The 25259-nt window shown below is 41.2% G+C and overlaps 1 protein-coding gene across 3 annotated transcripts in view; it reads left to right on the forward strand.

Annotated features, from left to right (window-relative positions):
* The first annotated feature begins 2076 nt into the window (after nucleotides 1-2076).
* UXS1 (UDP-glucuronate decarboxylase 1) overlaps nucleotides 2077-25259 on the forward strand; it is a 62324-nt gene continuing 39141 nt past the window's right edge. For 2 of the 3 annotated variants that reach the window (XM_034059990.1, XM_034059991.1), the window contains exons 1-4: nucleotides 2077-2235; nucleotides 16955-16982; nucleotides 20507-20555; nucleotides 22002-22045. In XM_034059990.1, the coding sequence (XP_033915881.1) occupies nucleotides 2139-2235; nucleotides 16955-16982; nucleotides 20507-20555; nucleotides 22002-22045 (218 nt within the window). In that variant the 5' untranslated portion in view covers nucleotides 2077-2138. Of the gene's footprint in view, nucleotides 2236-16954; nucleotides 16983-20506; nucleotides 20556-22001; nucleotides 22046-25259 lie in introns of those variants that run through there. The other variant, XM_031051161.2, reaches the window with a different exon arrangement.

Consider the following 25259-nt stretch of genomic DNA (forward strand, 5'->3'; position numbering starts at 1 on the left):
AGCTTAGGGCAGGGCAACAGTTAAAAGTGTCTTGCCTACCCCTAAAGGCTTATGGAATTAGTATTGTGCATGCAGATACCAGAATGGAAAATCCTAACTGAAAACAATGGGAGTTAGAGGTGCAGGGTGGGAATAATACTCTTGTAATACTGTCTAGCTTTCCTGCAATGCTGTTCAGCTATAGCTTTTTGAAGGCCAAATTTACTCCTTCTGTAAAAACTCTTACTATTTGAGTGATTACTACACAGACAAATTTGGTGCTAGACTGTGTTTATTCCCTTTTCTCCACATAGCTACAAGCAGTGGAATTAACAGGCAAGTAAAGTATATCAAATACAAAGCGAAGGAAACAAAAGTCAAGAGGAAAGGAGTGGCCTTATAATCAAAGCACATGGGTAGGAGTGAGGAAACTTCAGTTCTTAAGGCTTCCTGAATAAAGTCACTTCGCCTCGCTGGGCCACAGGGGGATATTCTTAATCACTCCGAACAGCACCTTCCTGCACTTACCCTTCTGAGACTCACACATTTGACTGACTTTACTCCTCCTAATGAGGGTGGGTTAACTTTTATCCACTGGATGAGTCTCTGTTTGGCCAATGTCATAGTTTCTGTGGTGTAAACAAGCTGTGTTTCTATACTGAAATTAAATGATTAAATCTAGTAATTTAACTCAAACACTTGTTCTTGCAGTCGTCTCCTGTGGGAGATGAGTGTGAGACAGAATACCCCATAGAAACTGTGTCAAGGCCATACAACTCAGGGGGAAGGTTGGGTTGTGGAGGAAAGATCTCTCTTCAGATTAAGTGGGTGTATTTTTCTGGCACAGGAACATGCTTTGACACGTGAAGAAGGTGCCTACTGTTCCAGGCAAATATGAGTCTGCAGTTTGCAACAGGCCACAGGGACTTTGGGTGAAAGTTGCCGTAGAAATCTAAAGCATTTTAAAGTAACTGCAATCTTGTTATCCTAAACAGAGGCAAGTTCATGAACTTTAGGGGGAAAAAAAATCTCAAATTCTTCATTTCAAATTCAAGATTTCCATTTCATTAGGGCTACACAGATGATTACAGGTCTGGAGCACCACTCTTAGGAGGAGAGACTGTGGGAGCTGGGTCTGTTTAGTCTAGAGAAGAGTGAGAGGGGATCTCATTAATGCATATAAATATCTCAAAGGTGGGTGCCAGGAGGATGGTGCCCAGGACAGGACGAGGAGAAATAGCCATCAACTAAAACACAAGAAGTTTCACCTCAACATGAGGAAGAACTTCTTTACATTGAGGATGGCAGAGCACTGGAACATGCAGACAAGAGGGGTTGTGGAATCTCGCTCTTTGGAGACATTCAAAAACCACCTGGATACATTCCTGTGTAGCCTGCTCTAGGCAGCCCTGCCTTGCAAGGGGGTCGGACTGGGTGATCTGCAGAAGTCTCTTTCAACCCCAACAATTATAAAGTCATTTGAAAGTAGCTGCAATCTTGTTATACAAAACACAGGCAAATTCATGAACTTTAGTGGACAAAATAACCCTGTTCTTTATTTATAATGGCAAAGAATGATATGCGTGCAGCATGGAAAGCACATTTAGGACGTGGCAAATGCTGCTTTCAACATACCGGCCGCAGAAGGTGACACCGTGACACACGCTGTACCCACGCTTGTACCCCTGCCTGCGTCTCCGTCCCTGTAGGTCACCACCCTGGGAGTGATGAGCATGCCGGGAGGCAACAGGTGACCAAGCTCTCCGAAGCACCCCGAAAGACGAGGCCAGGGTCAGGGAGAGGCAACGGGCCAGCTTCCCTATCCTCAGACACGCTCTGTGGGAAGCCTCCAGCCGAAAGCCCAGCACAACAGACACACCCCCCACCGCCTCATCCCACCCCGCGCACCGCTGCCCAGTGGGGCTCACACCACCCACCGGTACCGTCCCGCGCATGCGCCGCCGGCCGCATCCACCGTGGGGGGGAAGGCGGTGGAGGAGGAGGAGAGAGGGAGAGCGGGTGGATGCTGCTGCGCCTGCGCGGGTGGTTCCCGGGCAGCCCGGGCGGGGGGAGGCGAGCCGAGCGGTGGGTGGCCGCTCGCGTGCGCGCGCGAGCCCGGTGGCGCGTCCGGCGGGCGGTGCGTGCCGCTGCGGCGGGGCATGGTGAGCAAGGGGCCGGTGCTACGCCTGTTGACCGCCATCAACCGCAGGAGGATGAAGCTGCTCATGGGGCTCGCCTTCGTCGCCTATGTCGCTTGTGAGTGAGCACCGGGGGTTGGGGACGGGTATGGCTCCGCCATTCATTGCCCGTTGGCCGGGTACCCTCCGCTCCCCGTGCCCTCCGCCGCTCGCCGGGAAGAGGAGGAGGTGGTGGTTCCCCGTTGAGTTGCCCGGTTGCGAGGCGCCGCAGCGTGGCTGCTCTGACCCCGGTGGGGAAGGGGGCTCCCCCCGCTCTGGGCTGCCGGCTCCCTTCCTCCCGCCGCTTCCCCGCCCTGCTCAAACTTTCCCGAGTGCAGCGGGCAGCCGGCTAGGCCGTGGCGGAGGGCAGCCGGGTCGGCCGGGCACCCTGCCAGGCATCTTTCGTCTGCCCCGGCCCGATAGCTTGTGAGAGGAAGACCTACATCCCCCTCCTGCCCCCTCGGCGGCCGTTGCGGGAAGCGGTGGCTTTTGCGCTGCGGGCGGCCTCCTCCGGCTTCCCCTCTGTGCCCCGTGGGCAGGGGCGGCCGGGGCCCGCCGGCTTCGTGCGGCTGGCAGCCGGCCTTCGGGCTGAGCCCCGGGCGGTGAGGCCAGGGGGAGCGGTGTCAGCGAGACGTGGCTCAAGGAGTCAGTGTTTCCGCAGCCGCTCCCCAGAGCACTCGTAGCCCGCGTTAATCGTAACCAGGTAGCTGCGTGAGGTGAGCCGGCGAGGAAGTTTTCCAGGGCAGGCCTCGTGTCTGGTTATTGCAAAAAAAGAAAAGAAAAAAAAGATATCTTTCGGTGTCCTTCGGGGGCTAAATAAATAGTGGTTTGTTTTGTTTATTAGCTCAGCACGTAGCTGGAGTCTTAAGAGGCTGAAGAGAGGCACAAAGGTGTTTGTGAAGAATAACCACTGACAGGGATGTTTATGACTTCAATTATTAGGTATGAGTCAGATGGAGTCTAGGATTTACAATGCCATTCTGTCACCTCTCTTCCCTTTCTTGGCCAGGTTTTTCTGTTAGATTTTTTCATATTTAGTTTATGTTAGCCTGTCTTATTTTTAGGCTTGGATAGATTTTATGTAGATGACACATCATGAGGAAGGATCTTAGATGTTTTGTCAGCTTAGCTATGGACAAGTGATTCTCTGGATGCTTCACAACACATATAGGTGAGCTGGCTTTGGTGATGGGTGCATGCATCAGATTTAGGATCCTCTCTTTGCATTTGGGAGGTACAGCCGAAGAAATTGGCAGAAGGGGTGGTGTTTCCTACCCCACAAACACAACATAGGAATTCCCTTTACTACCATATGTTACTGCATTTGCAGGACCTCATTACTAGGTACTGCTGTTATCATTGAAGTTGTGTGCCAGCTCTGACTCTTAGGGTAGTTTGTCCAGGTGACTTCAGCTTCCATGTGTATGGAAGCAGGGCAGCTTAATGTGTGTTCTTATTTTGAAAGGTTTTTCTGTTTTGCCAAAAATAATACTTAATTTTGAAAATAAAGTTAATAGGCTGCTGTGGAAATATGGGAATTGAGTAGCAATTGACATGCTCATTAGGACCTGGCTATTTGTTAGATTCGGTGGACAGTAGTTGGTGCTTGTTTTCTAGCTTTATAAGTTAGCCTTAAGAAAGGAAAGGAAAAAAAAAAGCCATGTGATTTTTGTTGTCTGGGCTGTAAGTCATAGGAGTCTTCTCACTGCTTATTCCTGGTTGTTCTTTGGGATTCAGAAAAAAGAAATGGAGGAGAGGGACTGCAGAGCAATGTGGCAAAAAGCATCTTGAAAAGGGAATAGCTTGGTGTCTGATGTAAGGTTTTTGCAAATCTAATGTGTCAGATTGCTGTGCTTTTCAATCTTTTGACTAGAGGCAAAAGTAATGGAACCATTAGTTATGGCTCTGGCATCTTCAATAAGTTATGATATGCTAGCAGATGCTGATGATATAATAGATTCTAGAGAGACTGGGTTTTGTTTTTTGTGGAAGAGATTATGATCCCATCCCCCTATCCTGAAAGTGTACTCCTTGCAATATTACTGAATCATCACCGTGCTCTGGTTGCAGTCAGATAATGCCAGACTAAAATAGCACAGCATCTGAGAAAACTGAGCTGCTGCTGTAGGTGTATGTGCTGGCACTTCTTAACATGCCTTCTATCTCAAATACTCTCCAAGTGACTAAGTGTTTTCAGACTGTACACCTTCTTTCCATGAATTTCCGTTCAGTGTTAGTGCAGGAGGAATTGAGTTTGGAGCACATTATATTGCAGGGAATGAAATACTCGGCAAGTACATTACTTTTTTATGAACTAGAAGATAGGACTTTTTTGATAGTGCCATTTTGTCAGATTGTCTGTGAAACCCTGAGAGAATGTTTAGGGAGTATATTTGTAGAAAAAGTGCTTTATTTCATAAAAAGCTTCTGCCTTTGAATACAAATTTGTTACAAATGTGCCTAAAGAACCTCTCTGTGAGAGTCTGCAAACTAAAGGAAGAGCTTACAGGCAGTTGAAAGGCTCTCAGCTCTCACGCACTCTTAAGACTCCTTGAGTGGCTCTCTTGGTAGTTTCACAGTGTGAGGTGTTGGCCAGGCTGGTTTAGATATTCCTACTTCATATCTCCTGTTTCCCACCAGCATCCAGCATGTACAAAGACTTATATCACAGAAATTTGTAAAGGAACTGATGTGGACTAATGTTATAATTTAGGTTATAACAATTTGACAGTGTGGGCATTCAGAAAGATGTTTTGGTGCAACTGAGGAGGTGGTGCAGTGGTGAAATGACGAGCTGCAAGTGCTGTTGGCAACATCCTGTCGTGTGCTTTGCAGGTCTACAGTGTTAGTCTCTCACCTAAGGAGTCTTGTTGACTTGGGTTAAAGTACCATCCTGACATGAGGTGCACAGTCAGGTTCATGGTAAAGATAATTATAACTCCTTTTATGGATTTACTGGTTTCTCTAGTGGCACTGGGAGTAAGAAGGATCCTTACTTTACATCTAGGTTTGAGATAAAGTAATATTTCTTATTTCTTCAAGTATTATTATTAATAATATTTACTTAATTATTAAGTAAAAAAATTCACTTGAAGCTGTGTACTATGCATAGTTTGTGTGTATAAAAATAGAACTCAAAAAAAGCATTTCTATGCAGGAGGCAGTTAAAAGCTGTTATAACTTTAGCAATTGTTCCCTGGCAAAATTGAAGTGAACAGAGTTTATCTGTAGGCCCTGAGTGAAAGGGGTGATTTTGTTCCCCATCACCTGAATCAATTAGTCTAGAGATAATACAGATAGCAAGCTGTCTGAATTGCTCTGAATCTAGTGTGGTAGAATGCTACTTTATTTTATTCTCCTCAGAATGAGCTTGGTTGATTCACTTGCATTGCTATATCCTTCTGTGGACATTACATGGCTGTACTGTGCCACCTAAACTGGGAAGCCCTGGCCAAAGGTTGAATTTTTGTTGTGCTTTTTAAAGGGACAGAGTCTTCTGCTGCAGCTTTTTTTCTGATTTAACCACCAGCAAGGTACTGCAGGAGTGCTAGTGCTATAAAAAGGAGGTGGGGGTTACGTGGAGGTGGATTGAAACAAATCCTTTCAGTCATGGGCTGTACTTGAATCATCTGGAAGCCGTTGTGAAACCACAGCTTAAGAACGTGAGGTGATTATAAATACAAGTGAAGTAGATTTAATTGATTTTTGTTGTCTGTAGTGAGAAATGTGGACATATCATAACATCAATCAATTAAATAGATATTATTAAAAAAAATCAGTGTCACTGCAGTATGAGTAACATAGATGCAGGGTGAAAGTTCTGTTTTTAAAAGCCCACCTGTTTGTTCCTTGGTATAATAGACAACTTAAACTCATTCCCTTTGAAGATTTAAATGTTTATTCAGCTTTATGTGGATATACTGAGATGTTTCAGTGCAGCTGTCATTGTAGAATCAGGACTTTATTGAACTTGGAAAGAGCACTGTAAAATCTTGTAGCTGGGATTTAAAAACCAGAGCTCATCAATCTGCATAGTTTGCTTTAATCTCGATGCTACTGTAAATAATCGACTGATGTCCTGGTATAACAAGGGAGTTGCATGTTCTTAATGAAAATAAAGAGCTGGTAAAGTAGAATAGTTCTCTTTGCTCATATGTAGATCCCAGCATAGAAACATTGAATGGTTTTGGTTGGAAAGGACCTTAAGATCAGCTAGCTCCAGCCCATCTGCCATGGGCAGGGACACCTTCTACTAGATGAGGTTGCTCAAAGCCCTGTCCAACCTGGCCTTGAAACACTGCCAGGGATGGAACATTTACCACTTGTTTGGGCAACCTGTTCCAGCGTCTCACCACCCTCACAGTAAAGAACTTCTTCTTTATATCTAACCTGAACTTCCCGTGTTTAAGTTTTAACTCATTATCCCTTGTCCTATCACTACAGTCTCTGATGAGGAGACACTCCTGAGCATCCTTGTAGGCCCCCTTCAGATACTGGAAGGCCCCTATGAGGTCTCCACGCAGCCTTCTCTTCTCCAGGCTCAACAGCCACAATTTTCTCATCCTGTCTTCATACAGCAGGTGCTCCAGTCCCCTGATCATCCTCGTGGCCTCCTCTGGACTTGTTCTAACAGTTCCATGTCCTTTTTATGTTGAGGACACCAGAACTGCACACAATACTGCAAATGAGGTCTCACGAGAGCAGAGTAGAGGGGCAGCATCACCTCCTTGGACCTGCTGGTCACGCTCCTTTTGATGCAGCCCAGGATACGGTTGGCTTTCTGGGCTGTGAGTGCACACTGAAGCTGGCTCATGTTCATTTTCTCATTGACTAACACCCCCAAGTCCTTCTCCGCAGGGCTGCTCTGAATCTCTTCTCTGCCCAACCTGCACATGTGCCTGGGATTTCCCCAGCCCAGGTGTAGGATCTTGCCCTTGGCTTAGTTAAACTTCATGAGGTTGGCATCAGCCCTCCTCACAAGAGTGTCAAGGTCCCTGTGGGTAGCATTCGTTCCCTCCAGTATGTTGACAGCACCACACAGCTTGATGTCATCGGCAGACTTGCTGAGGGTGCACTCAATCCCACTATCCACGTGCTCATATGACAAAGATATTGAACAGGATCAGTCCCAAGACTGACCTGTTAGGAACACTGCTTGTCAGTGGCCTCCACATTGACATGGAGCCATTGACTGCAACTCTGTGGGCAGCCATCCAGCCATTTTTTTTATCCGCTGGGAGATCTGTCTATCAAGTACATGTGTCTCCAATTTAGAGACAAGGGTGTCATGTGGGGCAGTGTCAGACGCTTTGCACAAATCCAGATAGATGATGTCAGCTGCTCTTCCTCTATCCATCAGTTCTGTAGTCCCATCATAGAAGGCCACTAAATTAGTCAGGCATGAGTTGTCCTTAGTGAAGCCATGCTGGCTGTCACCAATCACCTAATTTTTCATAGTTCTCTGGAAGTATGTCAGTAATCTCGTTCCTTTTCCAAGGCAAGAAAGAAGGAGTGTTGTCAGGAGATCTGGGATTAAGACCTTGGTACCTTGTTATGATAAACTGCAGCACAGCTACTGAAACAACTTAAAATGTCAATATAATGTGAGGGAAATACATCCTGCAGTGTACTGGTTTGACTTATCCCAGAATTATTGGTTTCCATGGCTTTTATCCTTTGTTTTACAAGGTTAGCCATTTGTTTTTGTCAAATTTCCATCAGGTAGGAACAATGTAATCTGTTCTTCTCAGAATGTGTAGGTGTGAGTAAGCTTTTCAGTTTGAATCTTACCAGCCCCTTGCATGTTGCTTGTCTTGCATGTGCTCAAAGGCTACATGCTACTTAAAGTTGTGTTCTGATAAGGTTTTACTTTCACTTTTTATAATAGGAAAATAAATGCAAATTTGTTCCTGTCCTATTGATTCAGGCTAGCTGTCTGAAAGTTATTCAGCACTGTTGTGGAGGATACCAGTAGTCTTTCTTCTGCAGCTGTTTTCCAACTTGACAGAAGGATTGACTGACCATAGAGGAGTTAGAAGTGGTCTGATGTGACATCAGGCTTGCCTGCTTTTTGTATCAGCATGCCATGGGTTCTCCACAAAAAAAACCAAAACCAAACCTGAAAACATTTGCTTGTTGGCTTCATGTCCTGCAGAGCTGCCTTTCATCTGTGGTTTATGCAAATAGGTTTACTGTCTTCAGCAGCTTCCAGTTCTCTGCTTGTCAGACTTCCAACTTGCCGTAGCCTGGTAGCTTATGAAAATCTGTTCAAGATTCAGTTGAGCTTGTCAGTAGATGGTCTCCAGCTCTGCTTTGCTAGCCATTTCCACCCTTACAGTTCCCAGCTTATCTCCATTTAATATTTGTCTTTGGTATTTGTCTTTAATATTTTATATCCACTTAGTATTTGTATTCTCTTTTGCATGTGCAGGAGCTAGTGCTGTCATCAGTCTACTCAAGCACAAAAAGACTCTTAGAGCTTTCTTCTTCTTTCCCCTCTGTTTTTACAAAGTTGGAAATGCTTCTCCATCATTTCTATTGTTGTTACTTTTCTGTAAAAAAATTTGTTCAACTAACTCTACCGAACTACGGGAAAATCCTGCCTGACCAATTTGGTGGCCTTTTATGACGGGGCTACAAAAGTGATGGACAGGGGTGGAGCAGTTGACGTCATCTACCTGGACTTGTGCAAAGCGTTCGACACTGTCCCACATGACATCCTTGTCTCTAAATTGGAGTGTCATCAATTTGATAGGTGGACCACTCGGTGGATAAAGAACTGGCTGGATGGTCACACGCAAAGAGTTGTGGTCAATGGTTCAATGTCCTCCAGTGTAGGAGGACAGGCAGCTGCTGCACATGGAGCTACTGCCACTCTCGCTCCCCAAAATCCCACCAAATCCATGCAGTCATGACAGCTCTCCGTATTCTTACAGCTCCAGCAGTAGCCAGGAGACAAGAGCTGCAGATTTTCCTGTATTTCAAAGAACTGTCTTTACATTTTTAATTAGTTACACAAAGGAACAGAAGAGAGAATGAAATCCCTCCCGAGATGGAGCTGCCAACAGCAGCCTTCCAGTGTCTGAAGGGGGCCTATAGGGATGCTGGGGAGGCACTATTCATTAGGGACTGTAGTGATAGGACAAGGGGTAATGGGTTGAAACTTAAACAGCAGAGGTTTAGATTGGATATAAGGAAGAAATTCTTTACTATGAGGGTGGTGAGGTACTGGAATGGGTTGCCCAGGGAGGTAGTGAATGCTCCATCCCTGGCAGTGTTCAAGACCAGGTTGGATGAAGCCTTGGGTGATATGGTTTAGTGTGAGGTGTCCCTGCCCATGGGAGGGGGGTTGGAACTAGATGATCTTGAGGTCCTTTCCAATCCTAACTATTCTATGATTCTATGAAGTAGAGTTTAGTTGCAGCTGGTGGTTTTCAACTTCTCATTTGTGGATCCTGGGGAGAGAGAAGTGGATTGCATTCTGGGGTATTTTTTGTGTTGTAAATACTGTTTGGTTTTTTTCATTTTGTTTTCTTTGTAGCAATTAACAATTGGAATGCATTACTTGTATGTGGCAAAATATGATGAATAGAGAAAAATGGATGAGTAGTGGTAGAGGATGATGTGCTAAAGATATGAGATGTGAAGGAGTAGAAACACTGAACAGAGAACTGGAAAAAAATACTTAACAGTAGATTTGGAAAAAAATTGCCATTTGGGAAACGAAGAAAAGAGTTCTGTCATGAAGTGATGATGCTGTCTGAAATTTTAAAGTATTCATGATTAGCTCCCCATCCAGTATGAAGCTCCATTAAGCCTCGTAAAGAAAGAAAATTTGCATAATGTTATATCTCACAGCTGTAGGAGTGTATCAGTTTGCCAGAGCTTAAGTGTTCCTTCTTCAGAGAAGGTACAAAAGCATCCTGGTAACTATACTGCCTCTGCTTTGCTAGTTGATGACTAGCTGAGGTATTGACATAGAGTGATGTTCTTCAAGTTGAAGAGTGACCATCTTCCCCTTCAGAAAACCATGTATCCTGGTGTCTAGGGTACTTTCCATGTAGGAAAAGCTACAGTTCCTATCTGTTGTTTCTGATTTGGAGCAGGAACCTTACTTTTGAAGCCATCAGTTCAGGAAATACAACAGGAAGAACTACTTGCCATACAGAAATCTGTATAGACATAGCAAAGAAGTAGATTTTTTTAAATATTCAGATTATTGTACATTCCCCAAAGGCATAATCATAAGCTTCACCCAGGAAGGTGGCAGTTTGTAATGTAAAGTTATGATTAGTAGTTGTATGTTTTTACCTCCACTAATATTGCAACATGCTGTCATCAGTATAATAATTTTCTGAAGCAAATTAACAAATTACTGGAAGTACTAATAGTATACAGTTGAGGGTTTTTTTATTATTATTATGGAATCTAGACTATAAAATACAGTTTGAAATTCATTGGCAAAGTCACAGAATGGGTTGGATTGTAAGGGACCTTCAATTACCATCTAGTTCCAACGCCCTGCCTTGGACAGGAACATCTTTCACAAGATGAGGTTGTTCCCTGAACACGCTGACGGATGGGGCATTCACAACTTCTCTGGGCAACTTATGCCATGTCTCACCACCCTGGTAGTAAAGAATTGCTTTCTTGTATATAATTTAAGTCTGCTGTCTTTCAACACTGTTACTCCTTGTGCTATCCCTACAGGCCCTGGTAAAAAGTTTCTCTTTCTTGGTCTTATAAACCCTGTTTAAGTACTGAAAGGCTGCAGTAAGGTCTCCTGAGAGCCTTGTCTTCTCTAGGCTGAACAACCCTACTTCTCTCAGCTTGTCCCCGTAGCAGAGATGATCCAGCCATCTGACAATCTTTGTGTCTTCCCTTTGGATCCAGGTCCATGTTCTTGTACTGGGTTCCTTAGAGCTGAACACAATACTGCATGTAGGGTCTCACGAGAAGGGGGTGTCGGAATCGCCTCCTGTGGTCAGGTGGCCATGCTTCTGTTGATGCAGCTCAGGCTGTGATTGGCTTTCTAGGCTATAAACACACATTGCCACTTAGTGTTTAATTTTTCCTCCACCAGTATCTCCAGGTCCTTCTCTGAAAGGTGCCCACAGTCCATTTGTAACCTAGTCTGTATTGATATGATTGCCCTGACCTGGATGCAGAATCTTGCACTTGGCCTTGTTGAACTTCATGAGGTTCATATTTGCTCACTCAGCTCAGTATCATCTGCAAATTTACTGAGGGTGTACTTAATCCTACTGGGTAATTAATAAAGATACTGAACAGTACCAGTCATGGTACAGACCCCTGAGGCATACCACTTATGACTGATCTGCCTTTGGACATTGAACCAATAACTACAACTCTTTGCATGCAGCCACTCTGCCAGTTCCTTACCCAATTTAGCAACAAGGATGTTGTTTGGAAAATAATAGCTTCTTAAAGAAAACTTTTTTTTTCTTTGTATTAATTACAGATCTGATTGAGATCTGCAAATCAGATTAAGACTTTAATGTATCTGTAGTAATAAGCATTCTGAGTACTCTTTGCCTACTTTTCTTTTGTCAAGTTTTCCTCTGGAGACGAAAAGCTTATTTCTGCTAGGAGATTGAAGCTGCTGAGTGACAGTGGAGAGTCAGATTTAAGGAAAAAGCTTTGTTTTGAATTATATTGCATCTCTGAAATAGGAAGTTTGGCTGAAGCAATTCACTTTGGACATTCAGAGCTTACAATTTTGCTCTAGAAATTCAGGTTACAATTGCATTTCAGTTCATGCTGTTTCTGTTGATAGTCAGCTCTGTTTGAAATGAGTATCATCTTGTATTCTTTTTATTCTTATGATCAGCAGGGTAAGGAGGGTGATACAAGGAAAAAAATCCCGTGTTTTCAGCTGTATTTACTTAGACAAAAGTTTGTATAAAAATTTCTTTAACAGAATGTCTTGAAAATGCAAACAACAAAGCCATTGGGAAAGAAAATTAGTTGAAAAGAGATTGCATTGATTTTTGGTACAGTTGTATTTCAGTGGGCATCATGAGCTCTTTCTAAAACATCTGTTTTAAAATGTATGTGATGCTGAAACTAATATTGTCACTAATAATTTCAGATCATGACTGTTTATTATTGTCACTGCCATAAAGTCTGTGACTTTATCTTAATGTCATTTAAAGAGACCTAGAAAAAATGACTTCTCCTTTGAAATTCTCTTTTTTTTTTCCTCTGCCTTCAGATTGTGATAGTGTCATTTTTTCTGGTTCCCCAGCCCATTGTGGATTGCTTAATTACAGCATGCGAGGTTCTCAAAGTAGTAATCCGTGTTTTATAGAAAACTATGCAGTAAGTATTATTGCAGATTACAGACTCAAAAGACATCCAGGTAAAAACATGCATCTTGTCCTTATATTCTGAAGAAGAATAACTCTTGCCTGCTATTAAGTGCAGCTGATCAGAGCTTATGGTCTGGCTATGATAGATAGGGAAGTGTCCATTTAACAGCACATCTGCAACAGGAAACTGCTTGTGATTTCTGTTGTACCTTTTTGAGTATGATTTAACAGACTGGGGGTCAGTGTTTGGGTTCTTTTCTTAGACTTCATATAGGCAGGGTTGACTTGTGTCCAAAGGCTAACTCTTGGGATATTGCTTTCCTGAAAATAGCCTATCATTGTACTGCTCTGCATCCAGCGTGATCTCAGAAAGGGTCTTCTCTAGAAAAATTGAACAGACCTTTCTGTTTCTAGGAATATAAATGTATTCATTAGAAAGAAATCCATTCATCTGTGACTGACCGACTCTTGCTTAAGGTTGTTTTGAGAAGTCTTGGAAGTCTTCAACAATTCTGCTGTAAGGTTGTGCTTGCCAAATAGTTACAGCTTTATCTCTCAGAGGCTGGAGGGGAAAGAAAACAAGCAACAAACCAAACAAAAAAAGACAATTGGGGTTTTCTGAAAACCATGTGTGATTAATGTTAGTTGGCAAAATGTAAATACCTCTTTAATAATACTTTGATTAAGGCTTTAAGAAATATCGTCTTCTAAAAGTACAGCTCTTTATCGCTTCATCCAAGGCATGTCATTCTTTCTGGAAGCTGTCACTTTAAAGTGTAACATCTGTGGGAGTGTTTAATGTCTCTGATGTATCTTCACTGTACTTGCAATTAATCCTTGCAAAAATGCTACAATAAAAATGATTGCTCCCATTATTTTATGGAAGTGATGCAGAGGAAAAAAAACAACCCAGAACACAGACTCAAAATAGGACTATACCTTTTCCTACAAGTCATTAAACCAGGCTTTCATGTGTCTTAAAACAACCCAGATAATTCTGATATCTTACCTAATGACAACTTACCACTGCCTTAGTCACTGGGTAAGGTTTACAAATAGTCTTTGACAGAATAAACAGAACCTCTGTGTCTTCTCTCTTGTTAGGTGAGTGTCTTGTTTGGTTACAAGTCATCCTTCTGCCTCTCTAGTCCCAGTAAATCATGGGTTCTTCCCCTGCAGTAGATGGCAGGAAGACTCTCTGCTCAGAAATGCTCTCTAGTTGAATGACTAGAAAGTTCTTCGTGGACTATGTACTTTGTGTGGCCATGGAAGATGAGGGTATTAAATCTCTACTATTTGAGACTTGGCATAGGGCTGTTATCCTGGATGAATACCTCTTGCTTACAAGGTTTGGCTTTGGAATTTTTTTTTAATTGTATTTTTTTTTCTTTGCTCATTTTTTTTGAGACTGGCTTTTGTAGTGAGGTACTCAATTATATTAGTGTTTGCTCAAACTGGGTCTATGAGGAGTCTGATGCTTTTAAAAACTGGGTTCATGTGTAGTGCCTGATCATTGACCTTGCTGGCATGGAAGCTTTATTTAACCATTCACATCTGCAGCTTTTGGTACCTGAACTTGGTGCCTGTGAGGGTTTTCAGATCAGATTTAGGCTTGTAATTCTCATTCTGCTTGTGGATTCGGGCCCACTTGCTTTAATGTGTTTTCATCATTCTTGCCTGAATGTCACAGTGGCCTTGGCATAACCTTTAGGGCAAGGAAGTGACAAATGAAGGAAATCCTCCTTAAGCCATAGAGTCATCATACTGCTGGCTTTGCAGCTGTGTAAGCCCATTATTTAAACAATTGTGATGTGCATTTAGGGGGAAAAAAAGACCAAAGCAAACTAACAAAAACTTAATTACACCTTGCCTTAGGTGCAAAACCTTACCTCATTCCTTTAACCTTGACATAAACTGTATGTGAACACATAGTAATATTAGAGATCCTCCTTTGCATTGTGCATTCAGAATCCTTTGTGAGGGCAATATGTTCCAAGAGTTTCTGCAGCTATCTCTTCATGTGAGAGAGACTTCAGGGTTCTTCAGATCCCTCCATGTTTTATTTCCTATGTACTTTATTTTGCAGTTTCGTTCTTTTTTTGCAATGGTACAAAAATATGCTTCCTGGAAGCTTAATGGAAGGTCCTTTACTCTGGCAGAACTGGAATATCAAGCACAGTGTTTCTGGAAGTACACAGATGCCTTTCTGACCTCCCCTTCCCTGCTGCGGATTCTAGGCACACACAATTAAGGTGCTTTCTTTAGGAAGCCAGTTTCTTGCATGCAATGTAGCTGCACTGTCTTTGCAACAAAACTGTCAGGGTAGAATTTGTGGTGTAGCTGGCAGCCCATTTTTCATCAATTCCTGTTTCACCACCTAAGCCCAGATGTTTCCTGCCACCTTGTAAACAATACACTGCTATTTGTAGGGGTTTCTGCAGCCCTGAAAAATAACTGATTGTAAGGATAGTTGAGTAATATTTAACTTGAGAATTCTGTACCTGTAGTTGCCAGATGGTCATTACTGCCTGAAAAAAAAAATTTCCATTAATGTTATCAGAAATAAATCTAAAATCCTATCCGGAGGGTAAATAACTTGAATCCAGCTCAGTGCTCAACACTGTATCCTTTCTTCCTAAAGAATTCACTTTATCTACTTAGCATAAAATCCACAGTGTTCTTTAAATTCAGTTGGATTTTATTGATCATCTGTTCTAACATAAAGCTTCCTTATCTTGTCCTGGAAGATCACAGAAGTTTTATGATAAACCCACAAATATCACAGTGCCCTCCTACAGTTTGTTTAATAGTCTGTCATGGGTTCATTTAAGTTACTCCTTGAATAAGTCAGTAGTTAAAGACAGTTCATTAGCTTTGCCATCCCCTAAAGAGTGGGACAGTGACAGCATTACTGCATCCTTGCTCATCTTACCTGGGTACATTTCCTTTCTTGTCTTGTTTGGGAGGTGCCAGTGGATGTAGCAGCATTTTTTTGTTCTGTTGTTTCTGTAACACATCATCTGTCTGCTTGAGTTCAATAATAATCATGAAAGGGTATGTGCAAAGCCTGAATCTAGACACAGTACTTCATTAGCTGCTACTTGGGACCTGAAGCACAGCTTACAAAAACTGAGAACACTTCAGAATTTTTCTATATGTATGTTAGTACTGTGTATAAGTTACTTATCCTCCTTAAGACTCAGGGTAGTTTGGATCCTCAGGTTGGGCCTTATCTCTTAAAAAGCAATTACAGAATGATTTTTCTGGAGATATTTGGGGTATATTTTCTGTATCAGTTACTGTTGCACAGTCCTGTTCCATATTAACCTTGTTCGTCTTCAAAGTCTGAAGTTGTTAACTCTGGAATGTAGACTCATTTGTCTCATTTTTCCACTTTAAACCACGTTCTGTGTCCTAGTTGAAAGTTAAAAGGAAAATCAGTGTTCTCATGGTCTGTATAATCACTGAACTCCTGTACAGTTTCAAAAGAGGGTTTTTTTTTCTAGCAGAAAATAAATTACAGAGTCAGAGAATACCAGATTGGAAGGGACCTCAAAGATCATCTGTTCCAACATTTCCAGGCAAAGTATGACCTAGACTAGATGTCCCAGCACCTGTTCAGCTGAATCTTAAAAGTGTCTACATGGATCTTATAAGTATCCGAAATTGGGCAGAGGAAGTTTTTTTATGAGCACATATAAACCAGTGATACAAGTTTGCTGCTTAAAATTTTATACTGCAGTTTGTCTTCCTTAACATTCTTTTTCTATGCAAGCAGTTTAATGAGTGAGCTTGTCTTAGTGAGGCCTTTTGTGTCTGCATCATAATACATACATATTTAGAGAGAGAATGCATATGTACACAAACCTTTGCTACATTTAGTGCAGGACTCTTGTGGCACCTCTTGAGACTGGTTCTGCTATTGCCTGTAGCATGCAGTCATTTACTTGTCAGTCTGTAGTTTCCAGCTTGTGTAATTCAGGTCTATAGGACTCTTTTCTTGCTCTTACCAGTTTTGGGGTGGGTTTTTTTTTCAATAGCCCTAATAAACAAGTTCAAAGTTCTGGTTTGTTTAATCTGTGTGCAGTGGCAAACTGTATTTCAGAGAAGTCTTGTGTGTTTTGTGTATGTAATATACTGTGGGGATAATTATCAGAGAAGTGTATCTACTGTTTTGCTGTGGTAAGATAATTCCAGGTGTGTACTAGAATAGTCTAGTTCTTTTTGTATTTAATTATTGTATCCTCATACGATTTTATAATCTCATGTAATTTCATCAGAATTCCTCATATACTCTTAAACTGTGTTCTAGTCACTTCCTGTCTATGCATATTTATCTAACTTGCTTAGATAATTTGTGATTAGCATACTTATTATTGTTTTAAATTCCTTCTAATGATGATAGAAAAAAATTACCTCATGTACTGTTTTATGATATTCTAATGTTCTTTCTCTTCTTATTTCCAGCTGTATGGGGAAACTTTGTCAATATGAGGTAATGTATATCACTTTTGTATTGTATTTCCTTGTCTAAAAAAAGTAAAAATCCTGAACAACTAACTTACCATCAATATGTATCACTGTATGTCAAATAGGGGAAACAGAACAGCCGCTCACAGTGTTGTTTGGATGGTTGCTAAGCAGCTGATACCATTTTTAAAATATAAGGTGTTCAGTCTCAAAAAGGGCTTGTTTATCTGACACAGATATTGACGAGGATCTTCCTTGCACTTCGGCATCTGCCTTTCTTTACACAAATTTATGTTCTGATCTTTTGAGTTTTCAGACAAGGTGGTTGGCAGAGCTGGGCCACATAGGTTTGGATTCTGCTTTTCCTCAGTACAGATCTGGCCATGTCTCAGTAACAAAATAGGCTTAAATATTAAACAGAAGCAGATTCTCCACTGCTTGTCATAACTGTGTTTCTGTATCTAGATTTAGAAATGCAGTTTTGAGGGTTTTTCCTCTTCCACAATTAATTGGGAAAGAATCTGATAGTTTAACTGCTGAAAAGCAAAAAATATTCTGAACTGTCCCCCTAGAATTTTGCCTTTAGAAATAGGAAGGCATAATATATGCATGCAAACCATGTAGATTTTCACATTTCTTTTTGCATGTGAGTGTTTGTCTTCTGGGAAAATTCATCAGGAAGGAGCAACTAAAAAGAAAGTGAAGAGAAAACTGGGACAGTCTGTTCCCTACAACGAAGTCTTTGTGCATAGAGGACAAAATATTTCATGACGTTGTTTTGCTAGTAAAGGGTTTTGCTAATGTGTTGTCATGCTTAGCAGCACAGAGTAAAGAATGTTTGAAGCAAAGCAAGAAAAATATTGCCTTTTGTGTGAGTTCTGATTCACCCAGGACAGCTTACCCTGGAATCTGTTCCTGTCCCAAGCTGTCCACCTTACTCCTCTTGGAGTTTCCCAGCCTTGCTGCAGAGTGTGTTCAGCTGTTAGACAAACAGCTGTTGAGCTGCTGCAGCTTGCAGATGGAGGTATCATTTAGATAAAGTGCGTTACCGTGACCAGCAAGCTATGGCAGCTTAACATCTGATATGTGAGCAGCTGAGCACATCCAAAGGAAGGATGAGAAACTCAGTAGATTGGGCAACGTGTTCATTCCCTCATAAGCTGTCCTTCCAAATCTTGCCATTAGCTGTATCTGATGTCATGTTTGAGATGGTCAGTATAAAGCTATCAAGGGGGAAAACTTTGTTTCTGAAATTCTGATGTTGGTTCTAAGCCATTAAGATTGTTAGGAGGAAGAATGAGCTTATGAAAAACTAGACTGCAGAGTGCCAGTCTTTAAGTTCCCAGGATTTGTGAATAAACAATGCTAAGAACCATTTCTGAGGAGACTTCTTAATATTTTGAGGGGTTTTCCAAATTCTTTGCTCATTTAACAGAGAGGAAAGTCTATGTGTTCCACAGATTGTTCACATAGCTTCTTGTAAAGTTCTGTTATTTGGGAAAACCTTTTCAAAATTCACATGAATTATTTCATATTGTTTCCTTGTAGTATACTGTATAAACTGGAGGTGTTTTGTTTGCCACTGTTACAATCAATTACAATTTGTTTTGAAGAGATAGTTCAGGATCTGTATATTTTAGTGTAGGAATTTACTGTACTGATACAACAAGGTGAATCTGTTCAATAAGGTTTTTGCCCCAGCAGTAGTCTGAACTGACTTTTTAGTAAGAGAGCTTTACAGAGGAATATGAAGGGAATCATTGCTCTAACTTCTACTAGTATGGCATATATATATCTGCTGAACAAAGGATCTTCTGTTTCCCTAGGTGTAATGACTTCAGATCCCAAGTAAAGGAGCTCTGTTTTATTTGAAAGAGCTCCATTTTATGTTGGATACCCTTGAATCCTCTAGTATGCAAAAACATACTTCTGTAAGAGAAATAATTCCCCTTTCAGAAGGTTTTTTTTTTAAAAAGGCAAATTGAAGGAAAATTGTGTAGATTAGGTGTAAGAGAAAAATTTAAAAATATATATATTCTCCACTTTCAGAAGTTAAAGAATGAACAGAACTAGTAGAGGTAATTTACACAATTAAGTGGTAGGTAAGACTACAGAGATTTGTGCAAAACACCAACTTCTTGAGACAGTGCTCTATTTTCACCTTCATCCTTTGCTTCATTTCAAATGAGTAGCATTTGTGTGAGAAGTCAGTATGACCATCATATGGTCACTTAGGACAAGTTTTAGGTTTTCATTTGGGTTTTTTTTCTCCGTTTTTTCCCTTGGGTTTGGAGAAGTTCAAATTCAAAGCTAGATACGTATGCCCTTCTCTCTTTTTGATTGATACTACAGATACAGTTGTGGCATTAAGGGAAAATGTTTTGTTAGTATGCTTGTAGCATACAGTAAACAGAGACCCTGAAAGAGGAAACAGAATCATAGAATCATAGAATAGTTAGGATTGGAAAGGACCTCAAGATCATCTAGTTCCAACCCCCCTCCCATGGGCAGGGACACCTCACACTAAACCATATCACCCAAGGCTTCATCCAACCTGGTCTTGCACACTGCCAGGGATGGAGCATTCACTACCTCCCTGGGCAACCCATTCCAGTACCTCACCACCCTAACAGTAAAGAATTTCTTCCTTATATCAAGTCTAAACCTCTGCTGTTTAAGTTTCAACCCATTACCCCTTGTCCTATCACTACAGTGCCTAATGAATAGTCCCTTCCCACCATCCCTGTAGGCCCCCTTCAGATACTGGAAGGCTGCTATGAGGTCTCCATGCAGCCTTCTCTTCTCCAGGCTGAACAGCCCCAACTTTCTCAGCCTGTCTTCATCTGGGAGGTGCTCCAGTCCCCTGATCATCCTCGTGGCCCTCCTCTGGACTTGTTCTAACAGTTCCATGTCCTTTTTATGTTGAGGACACCAGAACTGCACACAATACTCCAAGTGAGGTCTCACGAGAGCAGAGTAGAGGGGCAGGATCACCTCCTTCGACCTGCTGGTCACGCTCCTTTTGATGCAGCCCAGGATACGGTTGGCTTTCTGGGCTGTGAGCGCACACTGAAGCTGGCTCATGTTCATTTTCTCATTGACTAACACCCCCAAGTTCTTCTCCGCAGGGCTGCACTGAATCTCTTCTCTGCATCTTAGGTTCTTATTGAACAGATTCACCTCGTTGTATCAGTAGAGTACAGTAAATTCATTTGCATAGTAAAGCTGCACTCAGAAACATTTCTGCTGACCGTACTTTAGTGCCGTGATTAGACACTTTTCTACAGTTGATTTTCTCTGTTAAATGAATGTAATTTTCATTACTCTTTTATGTGGCTTTTGTTCAGCTTCTGCCAAACTCAGTGACAAGACCAGTTGATTTCAGTGGAAATTGGGACATCTGCTTCCATTTGCCCTGTATGTCTTTGAAATAATACTAGCTAGGGATGCTCTGAAGATACTGTTTTAACAGGAAAAGCATGGTGCAAATGCAGTGGAACAACTGTTGCTTAGGTGTGGATTATGTGTTTTTTCTTTTCTTGCCAACAGGTCTCTTCAAGAAAATGGGGATCAAAAGGTGGAAAGTAAAATAGAGGAGGTTAGTTTGCTAGTAGTTGCAGTCTGTCTTGTTTTGAGGACCCCATCTCACTTATGCTTTTTAGTATTTAGTCCTATTTCATTATTCACAATTCCACTAAAACCATTCAAAGCCCTGGATTTGTGCCTGGTCACAAGTTTCTGAACTGTCCTTCACAAAGGTGGAGTCTAAGATAGATCTGTAGGGTTTCTTTTGTTTTATCTTTTCCCCTCTAAATGTTTCTGAAAGTAATGGCTCTACCATCTCATTTGCTGCAGAGGTTGTGGCACAGTTATCCTGAGAACTGCTTTTTGTTACAGAATGAAGGATATACATAGGTTCTTCCCTCTGTCACGCTTACAAAATGTTAAGCGCATTTATATTTCATTAAAAATTATAAACCTTCCAAAAATGCTTTGTTCTTAACTAATAGGTGTCTGTGGTCGGGATGGTGTGCAGTAGCAATGCTTTAAGCACAAGTCCTGCTATTTCTGGAGTTGATATGTATTGAACATGCTGGTGGTACTGTACTTCTGTACCCATACCTCTGAATTTCCATTTCAGCCTCAGTTTGTTGTGAAATATTAAGAATGTGTACAACAGATCTTTGTCCAAATGTTTTTAGAGTTCCAGTCTAATAACTATAAAGCTAATAATAGATACAAACGTCTTTAAGGTTGTACAATTTCAAGTGGTAACTATGATAGTAACAGTTTTAGTAAACTTAAAAATGAGTTCAGGGACTTGTTGAAATCTGGCACAACTGTTAGAAATTTGGGTCATCTGATAAAGTACCTGAAATTGATGCAGACTTCAGTGATTCTGTCCTTCAAGACATTGAAAATGCAAATAGAAGTCTTGGTCGATGAATTATCTTTTCTAACAAAACTTCCACTGTTTTTTTAAAGCTTTATAAATACCCTCAAATTATGATGTAAAACACATCTTGGATTTTTTAACATGGTGTTTCTTTAAATTCACATACCATGTTCTGAGGGAATTGTAGCCTTTGCACTGGAGCTAATGCCTCTGTGTAGTCTTAGGTATGTGTTTCAGCTGTGTACTTAAGTAGTTGAGGTTTTACTGATTGTCCTGTTGTGCTTTTGCTCAATATAGATTGCCTTTAACAAACTCAGACAAGTCACTTGTGACTTCACTTTGCCAGATACAAATTATAACATTGGGTATTCTTATCACCAAGGCTATGGTACTCAGCCTTGAAGTGTTTTCAGTAATTAGGGATTTCGCATTGTAATGGGTGATATGTTTTTTGGTGAAAAAGTTTCAAGAATTTTTTTGACATAAAGGATGCTTTAAGATGCAAGTTTCTTGGGGTATCTTCAGTGAAACTCTTCATAGGAGACTGTTTACCATTATTTTTGCTCTAAAGTAACTTCCTATATGCATGTTTTATGATACAAATCTTGTTCTATTCTTCAAAGATTAAAAGTTATTCCTTTATTTTAGGCGGTTGCACCGCTAAGGGAGAAAATCAAAGATCTAGAAAAAAGGTATGTATTGCTAAATTTGGGAAGCAGTTGAAAAGCACAGTCTCTGCTCTGTAGTGCTCAACTCTATTGTTGTAGGCTTGAGAAATGTTTTGTGTATACCCTTAGTACTCTTGGATTTTTATCATATTTGAGGATGGGACCTTGGATGCTGTAAAACATTAATACATTAAGGTGTTTAGGTTGATTAATTCCAGTAAAATAAACCAGAAGTGCTGGATTTTTGAGAAGTTCAAATCACTTGAATTTGCCAGTTTGAGTCCAAGCTGATGAACAGATTAGTTGGAACAGAACATGGTGTAGTAAAGCCAACACAGGTGTGTGCTAAAACATATTGGTTTCAACTTTGAGACTGAAAATACATTTTCCCACTTTTCCCACCCTTTTCATGAGTTACTACAGCTAATGTACAGATTTGCTTGTGAATCTTTGTGCATGTGTTTTGGATGAGCCTGACTGACTTGCTCTTCTCAGGATTTGCAAGTGAACATGTTATTGCAGATTAAACTAGATGATGCAATTGAGGAAAAGCAGACAACCTTTTGATAAACTGCAGCTACTGAATATGTATTGTAGTTCCACAAGCACCTTCAATTCTTTAAAAATAAAAATCCAAGCCTGTTCCATTTCTCCCTGGATTCTTGTGTGCTCCCTACAGCATGGTTTCTTCACTTTTATGCCAGCAGAATCATGTGAGTGCTGATAGTAACCTAGATGGGAAAACCAGACATTTCAATCTCTTTGATTTTTCTCCCTTCCCAACCTGGTTGCCTTTCCACCAGATCACTTCTCCCATCTGAGTGTCCTCATGGACAGATGCTTTTCATTACCAAATAAGCTCTGGAATAGGGGTAGAAATTTTCCATACTGGCAAGGACACTTGCTTTTGACAGTGACGCTTTCACAGGTGGCACTGTTGATGTTCCAAGTGAATAGCTAGCCAACAAAGCCACAGTACAAAGAGCTGAGTCTGGACTTATCCAGGCAGTACCAGTAAGCCTGGATCAGTATGTATGGCTTACTGGTGGTTGTATGGTGACCTAGTGGAGAGGGGGACAGAATCCCATTGCTCTTGGTCAGAGGTATGTTCAATGCCTGCGGTGTTTTGAGTTTTGTTTGTCAGCTAGCAGTTGCCCCTCCTTCTCCCACCTCCTGTGCTATAAAAAGAGGAAAAACACAGTTGTGAATTCTGTGGGGTTTTTCTGGGTTTAGTGTTTTTCTGTGTTTTTTTTTCCATTGATTTGAATGATTCAGTGACCTGCCACGTGCAATTTATTGCAGTGAAAATACCAATCTGATGTTCATCCCTTTCTAAGCATGTAAACTTCATGGGTTGAACTAGGTGATGTGTTTGCAACACAAACCAAATTGCAGACTGCATCACCTGTAGTATTTGCACATGATGCTACCATACCGATTATAGCAGTCAAATTATAAAGATTTAATGTTCAAATGAAAGTTTTGATGTACTATCTGTTCAGTTGATTGACTTAATCTTTTTTGACAGGCCAGTATGTCTTCAGCTTAAGTTAGCAATTTGGGTTATTTCCTTCTGCCATTCACAAAGGGCCTTTGTGGGAAGGTATCCTGAGTGGCTCTTTTTTTTTATAGTTATTTTTTTCCAAATGAGCAATGAGTTGTTGGGTGGAACCACAAAGTTGAAACTTCTCCCAGGAGCCATCTAACTGCTCTTTTCTTTTTGAATAGTGTTTGCACTGCATTGATGAATCTTTTTTCAGGTATCAATAAGAAGAAAGAATCAAAATATTTTTCTACCTCTGTATGAGCCAATCTGGGAATTACGCTTTCACAAAACGTAGGCTTTGGACTCTTTTGGCCCATACCAAAATATGGGCTCTTGCTGGCTTTGTTGTGTTTGGTTTGTTTGGTTTTTTTCAAATAGTGTAGGCATTTACCTGTGCTGGTTCAACTGCATATGGGTTGTTGCAGTTAGTAATTTTTGAATTTATATCTGAGTAAAGTGACAAAAAATACCTACTCGCTGTCAGGTGCCTGAAGGCTGATCCAGCTTGCAAGGCTTATTCTCTTGTGTCAATATTTTTTTCTTACCTCGTAAGCTGATAAAACCTGAAAGAAAGCCATCACTATGCCCTTGGGAAGCAAGAAAGACAAGAATTCCTTAATGTGAGTCTCATGACAAGAGACTGGTTAACTGAAGCTGAAATTTTAATTTTTATTAATGCTTTTGCTGTGCAAATTATTGTGTTGTAGTCGTCAAAGCAAGCATTAGGTCAGGATAAACTCAGTGTTGTTGCCAGATGAACGTTCAGCTGCATCAGTTCCAGACTCCTACCCAAGCTCTAACCTAGTACTGGTGTAATGGTAGGAACAAAAATGATGTCTCTTTGGCGGCAGTATGGTACCATGCTGGGTTAATGTGATCTTAAAATAGTGGTCTTAAAAATGGAAAAGACTGACTTTTACCTTGCTTCAAGTTATTTGGCACTTAATTTTTTGTTTTTCTCTCATAAGTCCATAAACCTCATTATTGGTGGATTTGCCTTTCTGTCATTGGAAAGTTGTTTGTTGCATGTCTGCATTACACTTGCACGCTGCTGTTTCTTATTGGTTTACCTTAAGTCAAAGAAATAGGGTTACTGTTAGTGACCCAGGTAGCAATATAAGGCAAATGTAGGTAAATTCTTATTTCACTCTTCCTGCATGGGTAACACTGGGAGATTCTGCTGCCATATTTCTCCTGTCCAGGAAACTGAAAATGGCTTTTGCTCTGGGATTAAAAGTTGGCACAAGTAAGGAAGCATTTGTACTTTGCCTCTGAAGAATTCCTGTTGAGCCAGTACTGCAGGTTGGAAGCAGAGGTGGTGCTTCAAGGTCACAAGTGTAGGGGTCAGTTTTGTCAGTCTGAATAAATCAAAAAGTAATCTCAGTGTGAACTCTTGGCATGTATGCCTCCAGCATGCTACATCAAATTGCATCTCTGGCATGTGGACTTACTGGAGGAGAAGAGCAACCATAGTTTGATTTCTGTCCAGTGTTGCACTGATATTTAGTTAAGAAAAACCTGAACTATTATCACAAAGACTACAGTGCTGCATTCTGAGATAAATAAAACTAAATTCACACCTTCCACATCTTCCTTTGAGGGAGTTTGTTGCTGTACACAGAATGCATTCCGGTAGGGGGAAAAAGAAGTGATATAATTCCATGTCCATAAAATCATCTAAGGTTCTCAGCG

Source organism: Melopsittacus undulatus, chromosome 2, assembly GCF_012275295.1.
Source record: "Melopsittacus undulatus isolate bMelUnd1 chromosome 2, bMelUnd1.mat.Z, whole genome shotgun sequence".
NCBI lineage: Eukaryota > Metazoa > Chordata > Aves > Psittaciformes > Psittaculidae > Melopsittacus > Melopsittacus undulatus.